Here is a 27,883-nt window from a genome sequence, read left to right on the forward strand (position 1 = left end):
ATTTGAGAAACCAGAGCACATTATACTGAGACATTGCTAGTATTAATCAAAGTACAAATTATGATAATACCCAACTGTGTTAAATATATTGAAATTTGATTACATGATAAGCATGCAGCATCCTCTTTGGTGACAGACCTAGAAAAGCTGTGATAGAGGTTATTAACTTTAATAAAAAATATGTTTTTATTATCCAATCCAACTTTAGGTGGTGTGTTGTCCAGGCTCATTTGGATCAGCTACAAGAGATGGAAGATTTATGTTGTAAAGAGGGGACCCTTCTGTGCCAGCAACCTGATATGGTCAGAATGAATCAAAGCGATATTTGTTAGCTCCTTCCTTTTTGTAAACCACATTTTAAAATATATTTATTTTTTCCCATTCTCTGTCTTGCTGTCTCTCAATAGGCATTTGGGGAGTATGCGCACAAACTGGTGAATATCATGGAAAGAAAGGCACGTTGTGTCCAGAGCATGATAGCTCAGCTGCAGCCATACCTTAAGTCGAGTAACCGGCCATTAAACAGGGAAGAAGATAATCAGGATCCATTTCATTTAATGAATTAAGTTGATAAGCAATATGCAGGAATATTTGTGATGTTTAGGTGCACAACATATTTTTCAATGACAACACTGTATACAATATACGTCAATATTAGTTTTTCTTTTTTTTTTTATAAATGTACAATTGACTAAAGCTAAAGAGTTTACTGCTGGACACATATGTATTGATGTATGTCACATTAAGATATCTGTTACTCAAAGACTCTTGTGGGGAAACTTGTCAAGAGATGTTTTCCATGGAGACAATAATAATGAATATGTATTAGAATCAGCTAGATATGGGCATATGTCCATTTGTAGATGTGTGTGTGTGTGTGTGTGTGTGTGTGTGTGTGTGTGTGTGTGTGCGTGTGTGTGTGTGTGTGTGTGTGTGTGTGTGTGTGTGTGGGTGTGTGTGTTTGTGTGTGTCTTTCTTATGCATTGGTGTGGGGTTGTTAAGTTCATCTTAAAATTGAGATGTATTACATAACTTTGGAAACTTTTACCAGTGTTTTTAAAGCAATTAAGTTGTTTTAATTGTTGCTATTTATGTAGACTACTTTATCTTTTTATTTTACCTAATCCAACAGGTTTATTCTTTGCCAACCCCAGTTTTGGCCCAATCTTGGGATTTTCTCTTTGTATCAAACCGCTAATAATTTATTAGCTTTGATCTTTCTTTGGAACAAAGTTCTACGGGTATATGATTGAATAAAATTTGCTGGAATATGTCTATGTTGTGAAATATGTATATTGGGAAGTGGTGATTTGTTGATTATTTGAGTGGGGCATTGTAGAAATGTTGTTTTACCTAATCTATTTGCCTATTCAAATTGCCTTTAATATGAAAATATCTATTCCACAAAAGAGCAGAGCTAAGACTGAACGGGTGAATACAATTTGAATATGAGATGCCAGTTCATAAAAACAAAGCGAATTCAATGGGTCGCATCTAGTATTACACCATCATCGAAGAAACCGACTCGACCTGATATTTATCAAGAAAAGAAAAACGACGTTTCTAGAGAAACTCCTTCTTCGACAAAAGATACATTAAATCATAACTATCACATGAAAGCTATATCTGATCTCACATGATCATACGTGTAGATGTGTCGGGGATTTGCTACATATGAAAAAAAAAAATCACCACATGATTTGTGAGGGAAGTTTTCACCCGTTTTTAGAATGGAAAGAATAAAGCGAAGCGCGCTGCCAGACGGGAACGCGCACGTAAGGTTACGGTCCTTAACCACCTGACCAGCTCGGTGGGTTTTGGTTGGCAGTGTTGGCTTCAGAACGTTAAACAACGGCGCGGTGGGTCACGTGACAGCATCTGCTGCGGCTGGCTGAGCGAAGCGTGTTAGCAGGTAAAAGAAATATTACGATGTGTTGTGCTAACGTTTTCAGTTCAAAAGCCACTTGAACGACACAATTATATTGTAGTGTAACTTTTACATTAATTTAAGGGAAACCGATTGGTCGATTCAGGGAAACCTTTCGTCCTCTTCGGTGGCTAGCTAAGTAGCTTGCTAAGTAACCAGCGCTGTATCCGTAAGTTACTGTCGTGCTGCATTCATTGTATGCGGACGGGCCGTTCACATGCCGGGCAGTCGGCCTGCTGGTGATATTGGTTGTAGCTTAACACAAACGGGCCACGCGTTTGTCGACAACTTTTCTCCCCCACATACAGTATTGCATTCTGAGCACACAGCTTTAGAGACTGGCCGTTGTAAATGTTCACGTTAATTGAACACGCGCAGTTCGCCAGTTTCATTGTATGTTCGCCTGCTGCGAACTTTACCTAAATTTTCGTCCGACTTAGCTTGTCTCTTGGTGAACACAAAGGGTACGTCGTCGCAATCTGTTTGTTTTTTTGCTCCCGTGTCGTAGGGTCTATCCGAAGAGCGATATGACTCGCTCAGCTACATGTTGACTAATTGTACGGCCACGCTGCTGATATCTTTCCATTACAACGTGAAGTTCTGAAGGTGTGAGTCGGAACAAAGACGAGTGGTAGCCAAGCTACAGCTAGCGCGAGCTAACGTCAGTCGACGGGCTGGCGCTGATGTGAACGTCATCAGCTCAGGTTTCAGCCGAGATTCTCGAAACGTTCATCTAAATAAGGTTACGGGTCAGTCATAATGACTGTTAGCTAACTAGAGATTAACTCTATTGGAAAATACGGATGAGTTGCTAACGTTACGTCATACAGCTGACCTTACCCGTGCGTTTTCTGTCAGCCAACATACGATTATAAGACAATTTGATCACAGCCGGTGGATCTAATTTGCTTTGTTCCCATGCTGATAAGTGGTCAGTTGGTAGCATTATTAACGTTAGCTATAACTATAAGTAATATTATCTATCCCTCGATAATTGTGGGGGTCAACAGACACAATTGTGCTTTCGATTTCTACAGACAGTTGTGTCTGGCACAAAGCCCCGCTTCCTTTGTTAGGTTACTTATTACTTTTGCTCAAATTACGAATATTTGTCGCTAACCTGATTTTTTTTTTTTTAAATCTATGGATAAAGTGTTTAATTAATGATACCCATCGCATATGGTTGTATAAACTCGCTGTGTTTTGTATAGGAGACTGAGGGAGGGTTGTAAGTTGACACCCGGACAGTCCCTTCTTGGCTGGCTAAATTTAACTGGGCTGGTGGGGGGCGACAGATGGGTTTATAGTCTTACATGGTATACTTGACAACACTGAGTCTGCTTCACACATTCAGTTCATTGTACTGGATTTAAACATGTATTCAGTATTATATTTATTAGGAATTGTGAGTCAATCAATCCATCTTATGTGTATATGTAATTTCTATTTGCCTCTGTCTCCTCTCCCCCAGATTTTTCTATTTTGTACATACATTGTTTTGTATATACTGTAAATGATGACTTCAGTGGTCAGCAATCAAGCCCGGGGGACTCGGGATGGAGCGCTGTCCACGACCACACAAACAACACAGCCACAGGTTGGTTGTGATCATTGTACAGCGTTGCAGTTAGGCCTAAATGTTCTGCTCAATTTAAATATAGTCGTCTTTTTTATTATTATTTTTTTTAGCTTTAATCACTTAACTTGGAATGTTATGCTGATAATTGAAAAAAAAACAACTGTTTTTTTAATGAATGTAAAATGTAGTTTCACACTTAAAAGATGGGTAGATGCATCTTACATTGAATACCGTTGCCCTGATTATAACATCTTTCATTGAAATGCGTAAAATGCAGGGTAATGGGGTAATGGTTTGCAACCAATTCTTAACATATTAGGAAACGCAATATGTGCAGCGTCGTCTCTTTAGCTCTATGCAAGAGTTGATTTAACTGTCTAAGTAGACTTAAGATAGGCCATGTCTGAATGTAGAAAATGGCAGACACGCTTATATTGGTGTCACTTCAAAGCTGAAGCACCAATGGGTTTTTGGTGATAATCAGCATATAACAAATTGACAGAGAATGGATGAACAAGCAAACGATGCTGGATACATTTTTTAAGGATCTTTAACGAACATGACCACAGCTGCACTACTAGTGTTTTGTATACCAGGAATTGATAGCAGACATGTTAACTGATCACACATAGTTTTCAAATTCTAATATGTATCAATTAAAACGTAAACTACAGTGAAAGGAAATTTGCTTGGTTATTGTCATAAAGAAGTGTTAGATTTTAATTACGCAGATGTATAACATCATAGGATCTTGAATACAAAATATTTATAGTGACCATGTTTGCAGGCAAAATCTGCCTCGTAGCCAGTGTGGCTGATTTATTGTTTGAATATTATATTGTTGTATTATTTCTAACTGGGCTATTTGTTTACCAGGCCACAGCTGAACAGATTCTTTTAGCCCAAATGTTCTACGACAAAAATGATGCTGACTTTGAAGACAAGGTCAAAAAGGTAATGTTTGTTCATGTACACACTTTTAGACAAATACTTTTTCTTATTCACCAGCATTTCTCCCTCTAATTCTTGGACATTGAGACCCTCAATTGAATCAAATGGTGATGTAACTCAATGCTGTGTTTTTGTTTTGCACATGCAGCTGATTGAGGTAACTGGGAAAACTCAAGATGAGTGCATGGTAGCCCTCCATGACTGCAGTGAAGATGTAAACAGAGCCATCAATTTTCTCCTGGAGAGCACCGCTGATATAGTAAGAGTCTATGTGCACATGCACAAACCATATTCATATATACATTTTATGCTTGTGTTCATATCTTTTGTCATTTCTTCTGGGTTTATACAGGAACTAAAACACACCATGAACCATGCAATGTTTTTATGACAATATACCTATAATCTATTTATTTATTTAGTCAACCTCATTTTTATGTTTACCTGTCAGACCTCCTGGGAAACTGTGGGTAAGAAGCGTGGCTTTGGGAAAGAAGGAGGAGCCTCAGAGATAAAGGAAAGCAGGGAGAAAAAAGGAGAGAGGGAGGCAAGTCGCGGACGTGGGGTGTCTAACAGGAGGAGCAGAGGCATCAGCCGAGGGCGCGGAGGTAAGAAATGGAAGAAAGAGGTTTGTCCTGTATGGATTGTCTAAATGTATGTACCTTGTCAGTCTTTTGCAATTGTGTTTTCTGTATTTGAAGCATCTTTGACAAGCTTATTTTTAGAATAATATGCATTTATCATTCAGCTTTTCTCATTTGTTTAACTTTGAAATCCCAGTACGTTTATTTAAATAGGCTCAGAGCTCTTTCTCACAGTTCAATATTAATGAGTTCATACCTCTGTTTCTTGTTTGATTCCAGGACGGTTAGAGGAGAATGGGTTTGAGGTGGCTCCCGGTGAAAGAGGAGGAGACCGTGGACGCAGAGGGCGGGGCAGAGGTGAGAAATGTAACAAATTAAACCTCTAGTTTATTGAATACTTTGCCATTTAGTTAGCAAAAATACACAAATATACAAAGTTGGACGATACAAAGATGAATGAAAAATGGGTATTTATAACTCAGAGTTTTCCAATGCACATGTCCTATTTCTAAAAAAAAATTAAAATGCTTCGATGTTTTCCTTCGGCACTGTGGTCTTGAGCTCCATTTGCATGTATCTATGAATTTAAGCAAATTTTATTATCTGTTTTTTGTTTACTGCGATATTTGGATAGGGAATTGTCTTGGATGTGGTTCAGCATGCTGATGTGTCTGGCAACATATCTATTTGTATCTACCGACATTTAGAGTATTGCACCACTCAACATGTGTGGAATGCGCTGAGTCCCTGCAGCTGCTTGCGTGTATGTTTAGTGAGGCGAGGGATATCGTCGATTGGAGAGGGTGAGAAGGCAGAGTTGACTGGATTTGTAGGCTGTTTTTTGTAACTACAAGTGCTCGAAGAATGGTGAGATCAATCAAGGCCTGGTTCAGAAAGAAATTTGTCTGATGGCTGGTTATGCTTGAACACTGGAGAAATATATGTATTTGTGTAGTTTCTTGTCTTAATGTATGGCTGTTTAATGCCTGAAGTTAAAATCTTTACTTAATTATTTCGCTAAAAGTTGAACTTTTGGCTTATTAAGACAGCTTGTCTAACTGTTACCTCAATGGCTAATGATTTTCCAATTTTATATCATTCTGATGTGCTTAACTACTATATTGTATTGGTTTACTTATTGAACGCAATCCTAAAGCAATGCCACATTTTTAAGAATATACATGGGTATAAAATTAATACAAAATAAACTTAAACATGTACAAAGATATGTTTTCAAACAAACGTCAACCATGATAATGTCTAATGCTTTGCAAGTTAAATGACAAACAAATTCCATTTTTCAGTAAACATAAAATGCATAGTGAAGAGTTGAAGCCATCTGGTTGTTTTGCTTGTGTCCTCAGGGGCAGAGGTTCGTGGTAGAGGAAGGGCAGCTGCTGGCACCAGGTTCTCTAACCAGGGAATGGGGTAAGAATGTGTGTTGAGTGTAAATCTTAAGCCTAAAGTAGGATCAGGAGATGGTGATGGTGATTACAAGCACATATCTAAAAAACAAATGTGTGGATAAATTTAGTTTCTGAATTTCCTGATTCCATAGTAACAATAGACCAGATGCTATTGTCTTTAGTTGTCCTTATGTTCCCCTCTTCTTTTCACTCTTTAATATTTTCAGTATCTTCAATCCTGCTGACTACTCGGCTAATTCCAGAGCTCGTCAGGATGCATGGGACGGCAATGAAACTGGTGAGGGAACTGGTAAGGAAAATAACAGATATTACGTTTTGATGAATACCTTAATTGCGAGGGTGTTTATGATTTACCATATAGGGTTCTATATTTAGTTTCAGTGCATGGTATGGTTAATAGTCCCTGAAAACTTATGTAGCAGTGAACAAGGCAACACTAACTTGGCCGCTCTGTATTTTTAGGAACATGGGAAGGCAATGTGGAAGACTGGGCTGCAGAGGACTGGAATGAGGACGTAAGGACTTTTTAATTATGTGGAAGGGATTTACGTTGCTTCAGATTGATGGTTTACACAAAGTTTGGTAACTTGCTTTCATTTTGTACTGGCCTGCATAACTTTTAAAGAAGTTGACTAAATATGATCGGTTAAGAGTGAGTGTTCATATCAATGGGGTTCTTAATGGTTGTTGATCTACAGTACAGCGCTAAAAATCTGATGGAGGCTTGTGTTTTTACTTCGTTTCCTTTTTCACAGTTGTCCGAGACCAAAGTATTCACTGCCTCCTCCCCTCCAACAAACCACATCACACCTGGACCCAAGTAAGCCATGCTGCCCGAAGTCTGTTCAAATTTAACAAAATTGAAAACAAGCTTTATTTTGGAAATTAACATTTGATTTGATCTGTGTGGTTATCTTCTTCTTATTATCCCTCCTGCTCAAACCCATCTTTTATTCCACCACTCCCCATTATTCCTGCTCTCATCTTCTGCTCCACCTCAGTTCAGACCGGGCTGGTCTACTGCCGAAGACTGGAGTGGTTGCAGGGGGTCCTATGGACTCTGACTTGGGAGCAATAGTTGATGGCCCCTCAGCCGAGCATTTAGGCCAAAGCCTGGTGTTTACCAATTCCCACCACAATGGACGCACTGCAACACACAGCTACGCACACGCCACAGCCAACAGCTACGCCCATGCCGCCTCTGCTAGTACCACCTATGCACATGCTGCACTGGTACATGCACACACTTTCACACACTTGTGCAAGCCACAGCAAACGCATAACAATGTTTATGTTCTTTCTACTGGTGTATTCAGTTCTTGTTTTGCTTCTCCCAGTCCTCAGTCCTGGGTTCTGGTTTTGGGTCCCTGAACGCGCCTAAGCCAACATCTGCCTCCGACATCAGGACATCAGAGCAACTCAACGGCCCTCGGCTTGGTCCGAGAGCCAGTCAAATGTTGGCAAACGCCGGCAACATTAGTGTTTCCAAAGATGCAGGGCCACCTCCAATACAAAACCCTGTTCCAGCGTGCGCTCCCTCTTTAGAAGTCAAGGCTCGAAGAGTGGAGACTGGCCCTGTTACTGCCCAACACAGTAAGTTTTCATTTCTAAAAGTAAATAAGAACTCCATGACATGACTAAACCTTAACTAATTGTTCTTGATGACAGTTCTCAGTGTACCCATAAGTATATGAATACAGATTTATCTCAAATCTCTCCAGTGGAAATGAAGCGTCAACCAGAGCCATCAGCAGTGCTCAGCCAGCTGGCTCAGAGACAACAACAGTCCTCCATCCTTCCCTCCACAGATTCTCTGGGCCTGTCTCATGCTCCACAGGTCCCCACACCACCAGGTAGGGCTGCAGGACGGTGTCACACTGCCAAAAAAGTGGAGATGTACATATCAATTAGCTGAGGAAACTGAACAGTTTGGGATTGACTTTTCCATTGCTCTTCAGGATAGTGTTGAGAAAAGTTACTGAAGCCTTATTATTAATTATGGTTCTCAGTACAAAAATCTGAAGTGGCCCAAAAATTTGAATTGCCAAGTCAGACTTTTAACATATCAGAATCGGCTCAGAAAACTGCAATTGTTTATACATTAACTACACTAATTATTGTCTATAGATGCCTGGATGGATTAGAATGGCAGCAGCATTAGATTGTTCTTCATGACCCCTAAGCGGTTCAATAACCACAATTGTTGAAATGAGCGCAAGCACTTAAAATTTTCCTTCTGCCTTGTTTGTGGACTGCAACACACATGGTTGAAAAAGAAGAAAAATATGTCGCTAAAAGTGAAGGCAAAGATAGTTACAGCACTGGTATCAAAGAAGCAAATAATTCGAAGACAATATTTCCATTGTCGTCATGTTTTGCTCTGACAATTTATGAGCCTTCCAATGACATAGTCAATCTCTTACAGGTCACGAGTCCTCCGTCCCATATTTAAGAGATGGAGCTTCTCCAGGAGGGAAGTTTACATGTATGGATCATTCTGTCACAGAACCACCTCAGCGGCAGCTAAAGACTCAGAGACGCAGAGTACCTCCTTCCTCAAAGGTAAGCTCTCTTGACATCTGAACCCTTTTATCAGACAAAACAAGTATGATAACCTCCATGCAAAAATAACAAAATTGTATCTGTTCTTGCATACTTCACAAAAACTAGCTGACTGGCTATGCGTCAACCCAATTATTTCAGTGACGTGTAAAACACGAATGGAATCGCAGAATTTGGTCATTTTTAAATCAAGGCTTATCCTGGAATCTTCCCAAATAATGATGCCATTTCTAAAAATTGGTTTTGTCTGCCACTAAGCTGAATCAATAGAAAATAAACTGCTGCTATGTTTTGATGATTTAAAACTGATTTCTTAGGGCCCTATGTGTGGCAGGGAAAGACTGACTAAAACAATTTCCCATGTTTTAAACTCCACACATGACTTCACCTCTCACAATCAGCGATAATATCTAGTTAATAAACACAGGAGTAGCATAGAGTCCTTTTTCATTATATCCATCTCATACATGTTTGGATTAGACACCAGCAGTAGTCTGTGATAGTCAACATTAATTTGACTGAAAATACAGTTACACACTTAAACAACTTGATATCAGTAATTTAAATGGCATAAAACAAATTTTAATTTAATTAAAAATCATACAATTGATGAATGTATATCGGCTAAATTCTCCTTAATTCTTTCTTTGTCTTCTCAGATCCCATCGTCAGCAGTGGAGATGCCGGGCTCTGCAGATATATTTGGCCTGAATGTTCAGTTTGGGGCACTTGACTTTGGGTCTGAGGCTGGTAGTGGAGCGGTAGAGATGGCACAGACGGAGCAGGTCAGGGAACAAGCCCAGACTCAGGGTCCATCTCCAGCGGCTCCTGTACCCATGCCTGTTCCCACTGTTGTTGCTACACAGCAGCCACAGAGCAACCTGTTTTCCAAGCCAGGATCTGTTAGGTGTGTGTGAGAGCGCATGGGGGAGTTGTTTTGAGTTGGGGTGTGAGGCATAAATTTGTTTTATAAGGAATTAGCAGCTAAAAACTGCTGGTTTGTTTTTAAAACAAGTAATATTATATCTCCTTCTGAAACATTCTCTAAATGTTCATTTTCCCCATCTTCTTTTGTCTCTGTCCCGTGAACAGCGACCACATGAGCAGCTTACCCACCTTACCATTAGCTGTATCAGATCCCAACTTCCCCTCACCATCCTTGGGCTTACCCAGTGCCACACCCTCTCCCTCCATGGGTCTTCCCAGTGCGGCTGCACCATCTTCAACAGCTCCTTCCGCGGCCAGCCGTGTGGAGAGCAGTGGCCCAAGGTCCCTGCCACCCCATATGGGCTACTCTCAGACCAAAGATGTCTCCTCAGCTGCTGGTCTCACAGTGAGGATAAACCTGTTATCTGTGTACACATCAATTTCTGCTTAATACCTGACAAAAGGCTGAACTCTAAGACTTTGATCATTTCCTCCCCTCATAGAATGGCTACAGTGGCATGAAGACACAGAGCACACCGGACAGTAAGTACACTCAGTATATGGAGTGGGGTTGCCAATCAAGTCTATTATGATAAATACTGATCTCTAAATGCACCAGATATAAAGTGGAAAGAGTCCTTTCAGTGAAAGCTGGTCTGAGAATGAGCCAGACTCACTCAAGCCATCAGTCTTGATCAACTTTGTTTTATTTATAGTATTTCATTCTTTTATTCCTCTAACGGTTAACGTTAACAAAATGATTTAGATCAAATTAATTTCTGTTGTTTTAAAACAGCTCGAACAGTCAAAACGGAGTCTCCCGTTATGACGAGTGACACTGGCCACCACATCCCCTCCCCTGCAGTCACACCATCCCACTCAACATCCATTCACTCGCTCAGCAGGTAAGTGATGCTTTAGACATAATGTGGCTTTTTATATTGCTTTCGTCTAGTGATAATGATGGTTACAAGACCATATCCTAAACATGTTATGTGGACATGCTCTTGCTCATGTTTCCTTGAAAAATAACTTATCATTTTATCAGACTTAAATCATTTTACTCTCTCTAGTCATGTGACCAGTACTCACTCAACGGGATCTGCTCTTGCCACAAGCTCCTCCCTCACGGTAAGTGTGTTTACATACAGACACAAGTTTAATATAACATCACTCTGGAGTTGTGGCTAAATTATATAACTTACTTGCTGAAAAAACTATTGACTTATTATTGTGCAGTTGGGTTGTTTTGACTGCAGGACTTTATTTTGTACTAATCTTTGATGCTTTGAAAATATAAAAACAAGCCTACAAATAGTTGCTGCTTTTCTCCTCACACACCCTTTCTGTTCTTTTCCTGTTAACACCAGATGAGTAATGTGGAGCACAATAGTGGCAACCTCCATGCCTTTTCATCGTCGCCCAGCCAAGCTGTCGATTCAAGTCCTTCAGCTCCCCTGGCGGTTAGCAGTGCAATCACCAATGGTCTGCACCCATGTGGAGCACCTGGACTAACTCCTAATGGCACAAATGTCACACTCTCAGCTGCAGGCAGCCGCACGGCACCCCTGCTCACCACTTCTGGTAGGGTCCTGGGTTGACACAGGAATCGCATCACCACAACACATTCTTTGAAGTAATAGATTTTATAATCTTAAAATACACTTTACCCTCCGCTAAATCTAACCTCTCTAATTCAACTGAGCACTCGTAGCATAAGCCAGCTCGGACCAAGGTCTGATCTATACGACTCTGCTCCACAGACTCAGCATTAGACCAGCCTTCATTTTTAGATTGGGTCAGTGGTTTTCAAAGTCGTTGTGTTTACACGTTGTGTGATGGTGCTACTCGTTAGCCACAGAGTTTGGAAGGAGACGTAAGCAGGTGAAACGTTATGTTAATTAAAACCTGTGGCGCTAAATGTACTAGAGTATGTTAGCACAGCATTAACTAGCGTTTGCACTTCCATGCTATGCAAGCTACTGAAGGTATACTGAATATACGCATTCTGCTTTGGGTTTTTAATGATTGTAACCCTGAATAAAGGCCTCCCTAGCTTTACAGGGACGGCATTATTCCTTAATCTTGGGCTCAGTGATAGCTGGAACAGTTTGACAGAGTTGCAGCGAGGAGCGGGGCATAGCCAAGATCAATTTCTCTTGTAATCATTTTATTTGGACACAACTAAGACCATACACATTTATGCAAATTTAACAGTTATGCACAAATGTAATTACCAAGTAACTTTATCAATGCCCATATATTATGTCATGTAAAATATATTTGATTCTTTTTACCAGGTAAAGCCCCTCCCAACTTGGCCCAAGGAGTGCCACCTCTCCTGGCCAACCAGTACATTATGGGCCCTAGTGGCTTGCTCCCTTACCAGGTAACTATTGTTTTAAAATATATATGTGTGTGTGTGTGTGTGTGTGTGTGTGTGTGTGTGTGTGTGTGTGTGTGTGTATATATATGTATATGTGTGTGTGTATATGTCTCTACAGTCATCTGTTTTGTGTGTGTATATATTATTAAAAAATATGTTAAGCATTTTCCTGGGGTCTTGAGGAGTTGTGGCATGCATTCATCAACAAATAGTGTGTACAGCTTAAGCTTGTTAGACCTGTGTGCACCCCTATGTGCACGGCACTAATCTTGTCGGTTAACAGGGTTTAACTATCAGTCAGAAAATTCTAAATGGGCATTGCCAATTTTTAAGATTTCCTTTGTCAAAAAAGAGCCCTGTATTTACCATTAGTGGATATATTGAACTATTATGGCAGTGTGGTCACTTCTTATTCTATAGATTCTCAGTGTTGATGATGACTGTGTTTATAGTAGGTTCTGATCAAACATGACATCTATGAAACGCACTGAGACACTGACTGAAGCAGATTTGAAGCTTAAAATAGGTGAAGCATAAAACTAAAGTTGAGTTTTCAGGCAATGGGGACTTCAAATTGGTACTTTATCATCACCATTTTTTTTTCTTCCCTTATTTCAATAGCATATCTATGGTTACGAGGAATTGCAAATGCTGCAGTCTCGCCTTCCTATAGTAAGTCCTTGCTGCATATTACTGTGATTCTAGAGTTTTAAATCAGTTTTGGGCTTTCTTATGTTTTCCTATATGTTACATTTCTGCTACCTTTTTAGTAAAGTAACCACATGTATCTTCTCTGGCAATATCACAAAAATTTCAAAAGTAGCAAGTGAAAAAAAGGGCAACAAAAAAAGGTTTCTGCTTTCTATACAGGATTATTATGGTATGACATTCCCTGGCACTACACCTACTATGCCTGGAAGAGAAAGCCTGGTTAATAATCCATATTCTGGTAAGTGAAATGTTTAGTTGATTGATATGTCTACTGCCTTATGCCCACACTAAGCAATTAACACAATTACTTTGTTTCATGAAACTACACATTTACCTGTTTATACCACTTTTCATTTAATTCATGGTTGTCAATTTTGAGCTCCAGCATATTATATTCAGCATCGGGGATTAGATCAAAATGAAAATCCTGCGCAACTGTTTTTTTAGAAGTATTTTTTTTTTCAAATTCAGTTTTTTTTTTCTTCTGGGCTGTCATTTTCTGTTCAGGTGAAGCAACAAAGTTTGGCAGGAATGATTCGTCATCTCCAGCTCCCCCAACCAGCATGTCTACAGCCGGGGTGCAGTCCCAGTCCCAGCAGGCCCCACAGGCAGGAACACAGGGGCAGGGCCAGGGCCAGCAAACGCAGAACCAGGCCTTCCTCAATCCCCCCCTGCCGCCAGGCTACGGATACGCTGGTAAGGAAAAGGGAAATTACATTTAATGATGGGGATGTTGTCCGATATTTCCAGGGAACTCATCCATGAATTTAGCATTTACTCTGAATGCAAATTTCAAGCTACCATCTTCTCTTGTGTTCTTTTTAGCTTCTTGTTTATATTTTTCTAAGGAATCTGTTGAAATATTTAAAGAGTGCTTGAGCTAAAACATCCTTAAATGTACACCTTTCTAAAAGAGCAACCTTGGTGTCAGTATTTTATAATTAAGTAAACGTGATTTTACTTAAATTTTATCAAGACCCAGTACATTCGTGTGGATTGTATTATAACTTAGCCTGCTCTGATCAAGAGCCTGTTGTCAGTGTTGCTTAAATACAGTTCCCAGCTATTGGCTTCCATTGCACTGGATTTTTTTTAAATAAAAACATCACATTTTGCAGGTCTGCCATACTACGCCGGTGTGCCGGGTGTTCCCTCAGCTTTCCAGTACGGCCCCACCGTCTTTGTGCCTCCTGCTTCGGCTAAGCAAACTGCAATGGGACTGGCCAACCCTTCCAACCAGTATCACCAACAGCATCAGCCCAGTTATGGACAGCATGCATATGGCACAGGTAAGTCCAAGGCAAAACAAGACTCTTTGTTGATTCTCTGACTGGAGTTGTTTTCAGACAAATGATAACACATTTCCATGTGAAGATAATATTTAAAAGCTTTAATTCAGCTTTTGAATTGATATGAACTATGACAACACCGGTTTATCTTTAAATTATAAATGCTGCCAAACTTTCACGGTACCACAAACTGTCACAGCAACTTGCTTCGAAAAGTAGCTGAGAAGGTGACTTGTTCAATATCAACATTTTGGCCAGATCACCCACTGATATCCCCATAACTAGTTTCATGTACATTCAATGCTGCATGTGCGTGTGGAATCAGGCCTGTGTTTTTTTTGCTTGTGCTGCATGCATAGCTCAAACCCCCTGCTGAAGTTGGACACGGCTCAATATAGACACAGCTGCCGTTTTAGTCAGGTTACCTTACTGCCTCTCTCTCCCCTGCCCCCCTCTTTTCTCTTCCCATCTCTTTCCTCGTCCTATTCTTCTCTTTACGTTATTCGTTTCCTGTCTTTTCCTTCCGACCTCACCTCTTTCCCCTTTGCTCGCTGTGCCTCCTCTCTATTTCTGTACTCCTCCTCCTTCAGCCTTTGATGACCTGTCTCAAGCCCACGGTGGGGAGTACAGTAAGGGAGGGTACGGAGGCTCTGTCCAGTCACAGGCCAAGTCAGCGGGCAGCGGCCCAGGGAAAGGTACACACACAACACATGTGCGCACACTCTTAACAACACGTAGTCAAAGTCAGTGGGCATTTCCCTGTGGGGAAAAACAGATGTACTCACAATTGCAGATGATTCTACAGTCAAGAGTGTTCTGGAGAAAGGTGTGTATTTGCACGTGTGTATTTGCACATGTGTGACTGCACCTTGATGTGCACATCAAATAAATGAATAGGGTGACAAAGTGAGAAATATGCACCTCACTTAATGCTTCCTCCTACTGGCTGGCCCCCCTCCTACTAACTGTGGAATTGAACATTCAGTGCTTGATATTCAACCATCGTGAAGTGACACAGATGTGCTTCTTCTCCCTTAACTCCTTTGCTTTTCCTTCTGTTGTTTTCTTCTTTCCTTTTTTTGCGTTCTTCCCTTTCCTCTTACATTCCAATCTTTTTTTCTTCCTTTACCCCTTTCCTATTCCCTTCTTTTCATTCTCGTCTCAGCACCAGGACTGTCGGGGTCAGGTACCAGTGGAGGAGTACCTGACATGGGAGGCTCAATCTACAGCAAAACTCAAGTAAGTGACTTGATGTCCTGTTGGCTCAATGCCTATGCTTGTGAGATAATAAGTCTTATTATAACACAAGTGACCTTTTTGGCAAATATTTATCAGAACTGGAAAATGTCTGCACATCACCTTGAGTAGTCCATTAACTTAAATTGTCTATTAGATTTAAATACAGAAACATGTTTGCATTGGTAAAATATATTTATTGAAAGTTAAACTAAATTGTCCTTTTTGTTTATTTCTAAACCAGTTTTACATGCATGTACGCAATCAAGTTGGCCTGTATTCACACTTTTAAGTTTCTGTCTTCTCTTCGTTATCCCCAGTCATTTGATAAGCAGGGCTTCCACACGGGGACACCACCTCCCTTCAGCCTGCCGTCAGCACTAGGGGGAACAGGGCCCCTGAACCCTGGGGGTGCTCCTGGCTATGCCCCTAATCCATACCTGCACATCCTGCCAACACATCAACAGCCCCACTCTCAGCTGCTGCACCATCACCTTGCACAGGACGGACAGGTAAACTGAATAGTCTTTGCAGACATCTCATTTTGCCCACATGAGTTTGCATCATTAAAATGTAAACTGTCGCTTTGTTTATTTTCTTTTAAACCTATGTTTTCTGAATAGCTTTGACATCATCAGCTGATGTAGGTGGGCAAACAAATAAGGCTCCTGTGCAGAAACGCAGTAGGCCATTTCAAATGGTCCCATGGACATTTTGCACCAAGAACCAAAAAGTCAGGTGCTTAAAATACTTTTCTTAGCAGCCACCAGTGCTGCTTTTCAACAGTGTCAACAATGCAAGCTTTCCCTTAATGGATTTTGGGCCCTCAATACTTCCTCAAGGGGCTTAGACCACATCAGTGACCAAACCTGGATCTGTAGGTCCCTGCGGGGTTAGCTGGTGAAGTTGAGCCCCTCAAAAGGTCCCTGATAACGTTCATTCAGCTGTAATGGACCAATACATCCAATATTTAAATAAACCTGTTTGATGCATTGTTTCAAACATTAGTGACTTTCATGACTTTTCTTTTTCTCTGCTAGGGTGGTCCTGGTCAGCGCAATCAGTCCAGCAGCATGCAGCAGAAGACCCAAGGCAGCAAGTCCAACTATGGCAGCTCTCCCTACTGGGCCAACTGAGGAATGATTCCCAATTCTCACTCTCAAAAGGCTGTGTGTGCGCGGTTAAAGCTGAAACAAAAAAGAAAGACACACTACCCTCAAAATGAGCAACCATGCTCCCCCACCTCCACTAGTCCTCATCCTCAAGTCTTTTGGGTTCTCTCTTCCCTCCCTTTTCAAAATTGGTTGTACATGTAAGATATTTATGTATGTATTTATATATATCTATATATATATATATATATATATACTGTATATGTAATAGTAGAACATGAAATGTGGTTGCTGCATTTTATTTTTGAAGGACTTTTTGTTTAATTTTTCAAAACTGCAGGAAAAGATGTTACATTAAAACAGAATGAGACGATAATAGTGAGAGCGAGTGAAGTATAGAAATTATCTTAAACCTCTAAGAAACCAGAAAAGAAGAGAGCTACAGCACTGATTGTGAATGAGGACATTTCATATGGGGGTGGGGTTTATAATAACTAATTGCATCTGTTATGTCTTTTTTTTCCCTCATTTTTTATATACATAACTTCTTGAATGACCAGGCTCATCTCCCCCAAACCTAATTTTGGAGCTTCCGGTTTTTCCCCTTGACTCTTCCTTCCTCTTCCTGCAGGGCTGTCGACTCTCCTTATGTCAGTCAACCCCTTACCTTTAAGACAGATTTGCCCATTTTAATTTTATATTTTAATTTTATTTTAACCCTGATTTCCCTCGAAATAAAAGTTCTGAGCAGTTGGAAATTTGACTTGACTGAGGTTTTTTTATTTGTGTGCGTGTTAGTTTTTTTTTTTTACATGTTCTTTTAATCTACATTTTCTGGTTTGATTATCCTTCTCATTAGACACTTGGTGCAGATAGTCACCATCATGGGTAGACTCTGCAAAACTAGTTTAAGTGTCATCCAAGAAATGATCAATTATTCCTGAAATATAAACGTAAAAATATAAATCATGAAAATCTCCAAGCACAATTGAATATGACAAAACAAATGATGTTATAATTTCAAAGCAAAAATGTACATTGCACCTAAAACAAATCTAAAACAAATATTTGTGTCTCTGCAAAACATTCCAATCTCTACCATCTATGATTAATGCATTAGTAATTAACAGCACAATGTAAGGTTGACAGGTGGCAGAGAATAGGCTCTTATATTTATTAATGCGATGATGAAATAAATACAATAATTGGGTGTATATTGAGATTAATTTGTATTGATTACCCTACTCCATTTGCTCTATGTTGTCTTCATTTAGATCTATATTTTGACCGTGCTGGTAGTGTAGGGGTTGTACCGCTCAATTTAATAATACAATTGTTTATATTTCCTCTTATGTGAAGGGGCTGCTGCAAAGTTGTGTAACATTTTCCAAAAAAGATAGTTCCCTGAAACTGAATTGGGCTTTTTCTGTAATATAATTGCCAAAACTGTGTTCTCTGTTGTAGTCTTTTAAGCCAGTTGGCCATATGGTGACCCAGCTTGAGTGTGAGACAAGTGGCTCCATCACCTTCTTTTCCCATGAAATGCATATTCTATGATGCTATAAATCAATAAAACTGACAGTCAGTGAAAGGAACAATCATTTTTTTTATATAACTCGCTATTTTTTTTCTCTTTACACATGACTCAGCACAGCAAAAACTTTTAGTTTTAATATCAAAAGACAACGGCTGCATAATGTGATTGTTGTATTCCTACATTAATTCAACACAATCACATTCACTATGATGGGACAAGTGTATTCATGCAGAATAAAGGTAAATAGATGTGGATTTGTCTGCACCTCATCCAGACAGTTCCAGGTCTGATAATTCATTGTGCCAATATGATTTATATGTAGAAATGTAGCTTTATAGTCTGACCATGCTCATGTGAGAATTGATGTTTCATCCTTTTATTGAAGATTGTTTCACCAGGATATTTGTTTAGTAGTTATGTTTTATTCATATCAAATGTCACCATTCAATACCATACAATTTATTGAAAGTGAGAAAAAAGAACATGTGAATGATGATCCCTTTCCTATTTACTTTTTAGACTCTTATTTGTGAACTTTACATGCAATGAAAATAAATACATTTGAGTATATATTCTGCGCGTGCCTCTCTTAGCTCACTTAAACCAAACATGTGGATTGTTTTTGTGACACCAGCGCATCTTGTGGATTATTTCAACCTGCTTCAGGGCTTCCTTTCACTGCGAACTTTCAGCACTGTTGCCATTGTTTTGCACTGTTAACTTATTAGCACCGTTAGCTGCAAGCATATTTAGCACTTTTTAAGTGTTATACCATCGCTAATCATTGTACAGTCTGGGAAATAATGTTCAGAAAGAAGACTAGATAAAGGCAAATTATTCTCCACCGGTAAAAGTGTAAATGGATATATTAATGAAACTGTCAACTGCAATCTCCATCATGTAATCTTCTTTGTCACCACAAGATGGCAATGTATAGTTATTTCATATGAAGTTCATGGCTTTGTCTGTACCATACACAGGACCAGGTGAGACGCAGCTCACAGGTACAAAGTAAATTCATCTTCATATTTTCTACGGCATGACATTGAACTGGGCAATTAACACATAAATTCAAGAAGATTTTTATGAAAACTAGTCAAACATGTGTTGCCAATGTCTAAACATGAGATAATTAAATCCCACATTTATTAACTTGTTTTGAACTTTGTGTTTTAATTGATAAACCACTGCCATACTATTTGAGTACTATGGAGATTCAAATTTACAGATGCAGGAGAACAACCTTAACTTAGCTTTATCACTCTCGTATTCTCCCCTTTCTTCCATCTCCCCACAGAATGTGCACCCCAAGGATAGTCTGTATAACACTGGTATGTGGCTGACAAAGGAGAGGGTGAAGAGAAGAAGGGAAGGGTGGTGACTGGAGGGTGAGATGTCGAACAGGGAGGATGGAAAGTTGGTGAGTGGCAGGTGCTATTGTAGCCTAAGTGCAGCAGCCTACAGCTACAAGGTCAGAGGTCAAAGTGAAGTTGAAAGGTCAACCTTTACTCCCAGGGACACCACCCAGTGAGAGATACAGATAAAGGGGTCAGCGATGAGCCTTAGGAAAAAACTAAAGCAACAAAAAGGTATGAAGGAAAGAAAGAAATAATGTCAAGATGCAGTGTAGGGTTAAATTCTTTTTTTTTTAATGTATCCAAAGACAGACTAGTGAAGTGTGGAGAATCAGTGGTGGATGGGTAATCATAAGATCCTCTTAAATGTACGAGGGCCCCACATATGCACGCCCCTGTCTTGATGGGAGGAGAAAACCACGTGGGCGGTTCTCTCCTAGAATTGTACAACGTGATACTGAATGAACAAATTAGCTGTGTCCTCAGTGAAAAAAGCTAGTTGGCTCCAGTCTATTGGAGCCTTCTATTGTGTTGTATCATGGGGGTTGTGAGCAGTTTTTTTTTTTTAAAGTTATGTTTGGCCTAAACACAGGATGGACCCTGTTATTTCATTCAAGAGGCACAGGAATGCACACAGGAATGCCCCTCAGACAGTTTGTTGACACTTCTGACCGATCCGCTCTCAGATGTTGACAAAGACGTTTTGTTGGGGTTCACTCGGTTCACTCCCTGGAGAAACCCGGGGAGCTGTGAGGCTGACACACAGGGGGCCCTGGTTCTCAAGGTGGCCTCGTGACCTGGGTACTTGATTTGGATTCTCAAATCAATTTCTGCTGTTTTTTGTCTCTTCTCCTTTTTTCTTTAAATTACAAGCCCCTTAAATCGTCTGAATGGAGAACGATCACTGTTTTTTTTTTTTTTTTTTTTTTAATCTTTACTCCCTTTCATCTCCATCTGGGGGACCATGAGATGTTCTTGTCGCCCCGCTTGTTGTGAGATGTGACAGCGGGGTCCATTCAGCGAGAAATTGGCTGCAATTAGTGCAATTATGCTGATTTTCACTTGTGTCCCATGCAGAACAGAGTTTTTGCTGTGCACAGAGACATCCCCGGGAAACTGCTGCAAAACAAAAACCCATCAATCAACAAAGGCCTTGAATGAAAGACTCAACTGCAGATAATACCAGGCACATTCCATAATGACAGCGTTTAGTCAGCTGTGACCTGTGCTGCGATGAGGGGCATGACATCTAGAGCTTCACTGATTAAGGGGGAATATCGGTAAAGTCGCTATGAAGGGCAGAAGGCCTGCATGGCAGTGGTGGATGTATAACTAAGGCAAACAGTGAGGTGATCTGTGAGGTTGGTGACTATATGAGTGTGTTAAACACACTTCAGTTCAGCACATGTCCAAGAATTATACACACTTTGAACCATAAATCATGGCTGTCACAACAATGTTATCAATAAATGAATGCAATTGAAAGAGGATTCAGTGTTAAAATAACTATTTAAAAAATAAATAATAGTTTGTTTTTCCGTGGTTGTTTACTGTTGGATGATTACTGAGGTGGTTTTTGGTTTGGTTTGGTTTGGTTACTTTATTGGTACCCGAGGGTAGACGTGGTTTGCAGGAGTACAAACAGTAGAAAAACCATAGAAAAACAAGACATCCATCTTGACATACATTACCACAAACACAGACAACCAGACAAACATGATAAAAGTATTCAAAGCTCCAGATCAGTGCTGTTATAATTATAATTTGTTCACCTGTGTGATGGCTGCTGGAACAAAGCTGGTTTTATAGCGCTTTGTTCTGCACCGTGATACAACATACCTGCGTCTGGAGGGGAGAAGCTGAAACTCCCTGTCAAAAGGTGGAAGTCATCTTTTAAAATGGAGCCGGCTATCCGTTCTAGCTGTCTGGTGTACAGGGACTCTGGACGTGTCTCACCAATCAGCCTCAGTGGAGGTCATGGTTTACCTTTACATTGGTATGTCTATGTCAATATTGCCTTGGAGACTGACAAGGCTTGCATTCAACCGCACATTTCTAGGTGTAGGACGAGAGAGCAGTATCCAAAATGTAATGTATCCACTTGTTAACTTGTGGACTTATTACATTTTAGGGAGCGAAACACCACTGTTATTCATGTACTGCAGTTTGTGCCAGCTATTGAAATCACACTCGCAAACACAGAAACAACTTAGTCATTTTCTGAAAGCATGCATAATTGTTGATGGTAAGAACGCAGCTCTGCTGTCAGTAAAAAATATGATTCTGTAAGATACAAACACTCACTGGTATCATCTCCATTGTCTACAAACAAAACCCCAGAATGTGAAGGCTCTCAATAACATCTAAATTGAGATGTCTTTATAGCAAACTACACACGTTCTTGAAAATGAATATGTGTTTCATGATGTCAAACCAAGTGTTGAATAACCCTTAGCATGTTTATCTTCTTTTACACAGTGCTCTGGCAGTATTATTTCTGATTTACAGTAAGACTTAAAAAGAAATAATCTATTTTAACCCTCAGACCCATGTTCAATAGGGTAAGAGCAGGGTCAGGATTAAACACAGGGTCAGGGTTATGATTAAGCTACAGAATCTACAGATTCAACCATAATTGTAACTCGATGTAAGTTGTGTTTCAATGCAATGTCTCTTTGCCATGGAAGTAGCCACATACACATGGACAAGTTACCTGTACAAACTGTTTTAGATTCTCGCTTCTTTTCTAAGTTCAATTGAGCGTTGTCACAATCAAAATGAAGAATCCTTCTTTAATATCATCTCACTAGGCTAACTTCCAGACAGTTTGTTTTTAAGTAAATTGTTCTTCATTTTACCCAGGGCCCCTCCTGGAGTAAGCCCTTGAAGCTGCCCCCAAGTGGCTCCATGGCCCCGAGTTTGACCCCCGTCTGTGTCTGGTGGACGGGCGGTCAGCGGCGGATCTGAGAGGAGTGTCTTTAAGACCCAGCGGAGCTCGGCAGGGAAACCCCGCGGCTTCAGTTGTTTCTACTCTCCAGAGTGTCAGCTAGTTATTTGTGGGGAGGCGCTGTAGCCATTTCGCCACATGAAAGCCCGATGCGCTGAACGACCAACATCCGAGTTGTTCGTGGAGAAGAGAAATCAGCTTTGAGGAGCTCCGCGCGCGCACACACGCACACGAGCTCGCGCGCAAAGACGCACGGCGCACATACACGTACACTTACTCCTCCTCCACTGGAAAAACAGAGAGGGCACTCGAACGCAAACTTCAACTCTCCCATGTGGAAGGCAGAGGTTTGAGGATAAGGTATATTTTTTCCTCTCCCGGGCTCTGTTCCTTCCCCCTCTCTCCCTCTCTTTCTCCCTCTTTAACTGTTTTTTGGCTGGATAGTTGTGCTTCTATGAGAGTCTTCTTCGGCGAGAAGAGAAGTTTGGTAGTTCTTAGGTCGGCTGAGGAGGAGGAGGAGGAGGAGGAGGTGGAGGAGAAGAGACGGATTAAAAGTGGGGGAAAATGGTCCGCAACGCCGCTTGGAGAAGAAGCTCGCTGTGCGTCCTGGTGCTCTGTCTCAGCTTTGCGTCCCCGCCGTGCAATGCTCGGATTTACACCAACCACTGGGCAGTCAGGATAGCCGGTGGACCCGATGTGGCCGAGCGGATAGCGGATAAATATGGCTATAGGAACATGGGACAGGTAGGTCGCCTATTGCTCCATCAACGGTTGCCTCTTTTTGTGTGCCTTTTTTTGTCGTTTCTTGTTTTTGACAACTCTTTACAAAAGTAGGGCATGGTTATTATTCCTTTACCAGCACAAGATACGAAGATACGAAGTTAAACGTAAATGGTCTGAAGTCCAAAACTGAATCACGACTCGTCTCTGATTCTCTAACTCAGTCCTTCTTTCCTTCGCTCTCTGTGTGTCACACAAGGAGCGAGAAGCTGCAGAAAAACCTATCAAGAAGATCAAGAGCAGGACGGCACAACAGGTGCCTCCTCAGTGTTTCCGCGGATCATGTTCACTTTGCTGCTAGTGAGGTTGGTAGTGAGCTCACTACCAACCTCACAGCCACATGTGCTTGATCTTTTTGACACACAAGTGAGACCGCTAGTGCCGTTGGCTTTGTGGTCTCGAAAGATCTCCAGTCAAACAGATTCTCATGGTGGGCTTTTTTAATACTGTTCAGTTGTTATGCAAAACCTCCCCTGACTTAGCAATGTTTGACTTGGCATTAACTTCCATGATAAGTGATTGAGTCCATGGTCCCATACTTTTTGTCAGTGTTCACAAATTGACAGATGGAGCTGTGTTTCCTCTGGGTTTTGTGAGTAAGGTTGAGGCAATACCATAAGAGAAAATGTTGAAATAGGCATGTCATATTTCACGAAAAAAGACTTGCATTTTTTTAAAGGTCAAAATTTAAAGCTTACATTTTTGAAATCACTATTGCATACTTCTACAGTGTAAAGGGCTGTTTTATTTTACATCTGATACTTGTGGCCAAATGTACGGACCAATACTGAGTAAAGTCTAAAATAAGTCCTAACCACCACTGTAAAAAAAAACAAAAAACATACAGAGACGGGAAACACGAAGATTGGTCTATCTCTCTTTACATGATGTCATTTTTATCAATCAACAGAAGTCTGCCCAGATCCAGGAGGAGGGGTTTAATTGGTCACTTAAAATGTGTTTTGACAATGTTTAAAGGGACATCCTGTGTCCTTTGTGGGCAAAAAAAAAATAGGCCACACAAACATGGACCCCACACATACTTCAGAGTATTGTGACCGAAATGCGTGGGTAGTTCAAGCCTGCACTTGCCAGTGCTCGACGTGAAGACAGCGTGGAACAGAGGGGGGCATTCTGACAGGTTGTTGTGGGGTAGCCTAGTCAACAGCTATTGAACCCCCCCCACCACCCTTCCTCCTCGACTTATCCAGCCCGCCCACCCACTATACTCCCCAGAGAGCAGGCATTAATGGCCTCGTTTATCCCCTCTCTTTGACGGGAACTAATGTGTGGAGTCCTCTCCCCCCCTTTCCATACCAGCCCCCCATAGGAATTCCCCTGTGGAGTGCAGTGTCGCCCTCAACCCCCACCATTCGCCCTAATTTCCATGTCAATATGGAGCGTTCATTGGACTTTGACACCTCATAGACAAGAGTTTTACTTCATTTCCTGGTTTTGGGGTCAGCTGAAAGCCGCTCCCATAGGAGAGATAACAGCACACTCTGGTTTCCTAATGTGAACTTTGACATCCCCATTATCAACCCCCTCCCTAAATATCGGTGCTGCACGGATGTATATGGTGAATACAATTAAACATAAGTGGGATGACTTATTGCAAGTTTGACGCCACTGTAGATTGCAAAGAGATACAAGTGTTTTTTTCCCCCTTCCCATTCAAGTAAACTTGCTTGGGTGTGCTTGCTTGTGATGCATTATTTTGGGATATGTCTGCTAAAATAGAAGAGGTTCCATGTTTAGAAGGGAAGCAAAGTAGTTGGAAAGGAATAGGGGGATGGGTATGGAAAACATGTGACCGAGGGACAATATAGTCTTCTTGACAGGGGTGGAAAGAGGAGAACAGACAAAGATAACACACACTGGGAGATGGAGGGAGGAGGGAGCAAAAGAAGGGACGATAGATGGACGGATGGATGAAAAGAGTTGGCATGGAGTGAGAGAGCACCTCGTTGGGGAATTCTGGGTAATCCTCTTAACCATGGAGCCCCCTTCCCAGACTAAGACAGTGGCCCAAATTGGGTCTAAATCAGCTGACAAGACCCTAGATGTGGATATCTGTTCAAACTGGTGTTTTGAAGAGATTTGAGAGGAGTTGGAGCCATTGAGAGGGAGGGAGATGATGTAGCCAGACTTGGACAGGAGACTGTTACATCAATAACACGTTCTAAGATTATTTAAGCAGGTTGCACTGAAAAATCAGTGCTTCAGCATCAGGCCAAAAGGGTGATGTTTTTGGAAAATACCTACATTTCTATCCAAGCTTGTCATCCAGTGTCTTCGATGACCAGTAAAGCATCCAGTGGTTTATTCATTATACTTTTACTGTATTTTTTATTTGTTATACTTTTAAAGATTGGAATTCTTGTTCTAGCAAATGCAGAATCTTGAAGTGCATGTGAGCTCTCATCTTCTTGTTTGATGCCTGTCCTTGGTCATTTTGTTAAATGTGTGAACCTCACTCCGGCAACCTTCAAGTTTGGTAATTCGACCCAGCTATAATACAATCAGAATAATTTCCATGAGAAAAAGTTGTGTCACCTTTTTAGCGATTCCGGGCAGGACTTTGTGCCATGAAAGTGTTGATGCAGCCAGTGAAAAGGTTAACAATGCAAGACATCATGAATCACAAATTTGTTACGACATAATTTCCAGTAACCAAAGGTTATGCTGAACATGTGATTCACTATGAGGGTTATTGCATCATAATGAAAGTTAAATAGACTGTATAACCTGACGCATGTCCATATTCTCACATGTTTTCATAGCAGTCACAACTCTACCATGAATGTTGTTCATTTCTAAATGTCACTTCAATTAGAATAAATTGGTGATTTGAGCCAAAGAAAGACTAGATGGCTTTAAAAAGAGCAGTGGAGCAGAAGTTTAGACCTGGGATAAGACTTTTTATTTATTTTTATGCGGTGTGTAGAGCTCTTCCAGCAGACACTCCTACAAGGGTGGCCTGCTAATGGCAGTGCAGATGTTGAGTAGATTAAATAGGCAGTGAAGGCATGATATGTTGAGACCTGTTTACACTATGAGAAGCATCCAAAGTGGTAGCCGCCTATTATATGAGCACATTTTGTTACTATTTATGTAGAATGCTTTTAAATCGGATTATCCAAGACATCTGATTTGTGCTGTGTGTTACACAAATATTTAGTGTTTGCTGAAAGTGATCTCGCAAGGCCTTTTGGCACTTTTGTGTTTTGCATTTTGTCAGTCTGGAACTTGGAAGATGTGTGTTTGTGCATGAGCATTGAGCTGAAAGCTGATCTAATGGGTTCTGTGGCGGTGGAGCTCAGCCATGGATCACTGGCGCACCACAGGACCCTTGGCAGCCATGACAGGGTACATCTGAGGGATTGTATGGTCTTTATCAATTATTAAAACTAATCACCGTCATGCAGCTGGCTGTCTGCCTATCATTGTCTGTCTGTGGATCCTCTGTTCTCATGTCTCTGTCACTCAAAGACTTTGTCTGTTTGTACATTTGGGTGACTTTCAAGCCTTTGCTTTCTGTCTTTTTGTGTCTCATTGTCTGTTTTTGTTCGACCTTTTTTTCTGTCTTACCTTGTAGTGCCTAATTCTTTCTTTTTCTCTGACTGTTTTTAAGATGTAGTAAAAAACACTTGTATGACATGTTTACAGTTTATGTGTCTATTTCAACTGTGAAATGCAGATACAACAATATATATATATATATATATATATATATATATATATATATATATATATATATATATATATATATATATATATATATATATGATAATGGTTATGTGGTATTGGATGTTCTCCAGCACTATGTTCAGGTAAAAAGAGTTATGGAATGAATAAATACGTTTCTTAAGTGTCTTGTATGTGTTTTGCAGATTGGGGATCTCAAAGACCACTATCACTTCTTCCATAGCCGGACCATCAAGAGGTCAACTTTGTCAAGCCGCGGTCGCCATAGTTTTATTTCCATGGAGCCAAAGGTAAGCCACTTCACACACTGACAGAGTTGACTCTTGTTTTCTCTGACACAACTTGCACACAAATGGGTTATGGCATGGACAGAGTGTTGATAAGAACAAGGACTATTACGTTGCAGGGACATTCCAGTGTTCTTGAGACTTATTGTATTCCACAAACCCATCACCGTCAGGGTGGATGGATACGTTTAGAGGTGGGAGATTAAACATGATATAAATATAATTGTCCTTCAAATAAAAAGGCAATATCAAACAGCTTCTTAATGCAAATACATTCGACCTCAAATTTCTTTTTAACACTGTGCCCTTTTTCCGAGGTTTGTGCTCACAGACTTAAAAACTTCTTACATAAACTTTGATTTGGTTTCTACTCCACCAAGGTTAGGAAAGCCTTGTCAAAACCATGATATTGGCTCTTCAAACAAAAGTTTGACCAAAGGTAAACCCATACGCTTGTCCTGTCAGTGCTCCTCTCATCACTGCACCAGGTCATCACTCCCGGGCTGCATTATTAATGAAGCCTGAACCTCATACCACTCTGAGGCTTCACCCACACGACTACCTTTTCCTTTAAAACC

At 40.6% G+C, this 27,883-nt stretch overlaps 3 protein-coding genes and 1 non-coding gene across 11 annotated transcripts in view; 3 read left to right on the forward strand and 1 right to left on the reverse strand.

Annotated features, from left to right (window-relative positions):
• Positions 1-1,827: 1,827 nt before the first annotated feature.
• Positions 1,828-17,454, forward strand: LOC137805140 (ubiquitin-associated protein 2-like). Of its 4 annotated transcripts, none has more exons than XM_068604922.1 (30): positions 1,828-1,912; positions 3,399-3,524; positions 4,383-4,460; positions 4,606-4,716; positions 4,909-5,065; positions 5,321-5,398; positions 6,406-6,469; positions 6,675-6,757; positions 6,931-6,983; positions 7,224-7,288; positions 7,470-7,701; positions 7,806-8,061; positions 8,190-8,321; positions 8,894-9,030; positions 9,690-9,937; positions 10,123-10,363; positions 10,461-10,500; positions 10,754-10,862; positions 11,031-11,088; positions 11,328-11,541; positions 12,258-12,346; positions 12,965-13,015; positions 13,214-13,292; positions 13,562-13,750; positions 14,173-14,343; positions 14,934-15,038; positions 15,137-15,169; positions 15,509-15,582; positions 15,900-16,091; positions 16,620-17,454. In XM_068604922.1, exons 2-30 carry the CDS (start codon positions 3,441-3,443, stop codon positions 16,713-16,715), a joined length of 3,519 nt encoding a protein of 1,172 aa, XP_068461023.1. In that variant the 5' UTR covers positions 1,828-1,912; positions 3,399-3,440; the 3' UTR covers positions 16,716-17,454. The 4 variants fall into 4 exon arrangements, with proteins under 4 accessions (XP_068461023.1, XP_068461024.1, XP_068461025.1 ...); XM_068604923.1 differs by having other exon boundaries at positions 6,675-6,745; XM_068604924.1 differs by lacking the exon at positions 15,137-15,169.
• LOC137805142 (guanine nucleotide-binding protein G(q) subunit alpha) overlaps positions 6,014-27,883 on the reverse strand; it is a 199,811-nt gene continuing 177,941 nt past the window's right edge. Inside the window, exon 8 of the transcript XR_011080205.1 lies at positions 6,014-6,027. The gene's annotated coding sequence lies outside the window, so the exon portion shown is untranslated. The remainder of the gene's footprint in view (positions 6,028-27,883) is intronic.
• LOC137779297 (small nucleolar RNA SNORD121A) lies at positions 6,511-6,593 on the forward strand. The gene has a single exon (XR_011077045.1). It is a non-coding gene; the product is annotated as a small nucleolar RNA SNORD121A (small nucleolar RNA).
• pcsk5b (proprotein convertase subtilisin/kexin type 5b) overlaps positions 22,674-27,883 on the forward strand; it is a 64,685-nt gene continuing 59,475 nt past the window's right edge. For all 5 annotated transcript variants that reach the window (XR_011080210.1, XM_068605145.1, XM_068605146.1 and 2 more), the window contains exons 1-2: positions 22,674-23,274; positions 27,204-27,308. Coding sequence is in view for 4 of the 5 variants with exons in the window: in XM_068605145.1 (XP_068461246.1) it covers positions 23,095-23,274; positions 27,204-27,308 (285 nt within the window). In the remaining variant the exon portion in view is untranslated. The remainder of the gene's footprint in view (positions 23,275-27,203; positions 27,309-27,883) is intronic.

The sequence above is a fragment of the Clinocottus analis genome, unplaced genomic scaffold (genome assembly GCF_023055335.1).
Source record: "Clinocottus analis isolate CAN_PGR_092001 unplaced genomic scaffold, fCliAna1.0.p SCAF_7, whole genome shotgun sequence".
In the NCBI taxonomy this organism is placed as follows: Eukaryota; Metazoa; Chordata; class Actinopteri; order Perciformes; family Cottidae; genus Clinocottus; species Clinocottus analis.

Coding starts and splice junctions, on each gene's coding strand:
- LOC137805140 (XM_068604922.1), top strand. CDS start 3,441: ATGATGACTTCAGTGGTCAGCAATCAAGCCCGGGGGACTCGGGATGGA. Junction 10,364..10,460: donor CCTCAGCTGCTGGTCTCACA/GTGAGGATAAAC, acceptor CTCCCCTCATAG/AATGGCTACAGTGGCATGAA. Junction 10,501..10,753: donor GACACAGAGCACACCGGACA/GTAAGTACACTC, acceptor GTTTTAAAACAG/CTCGAACAGTCAAAACGGAG.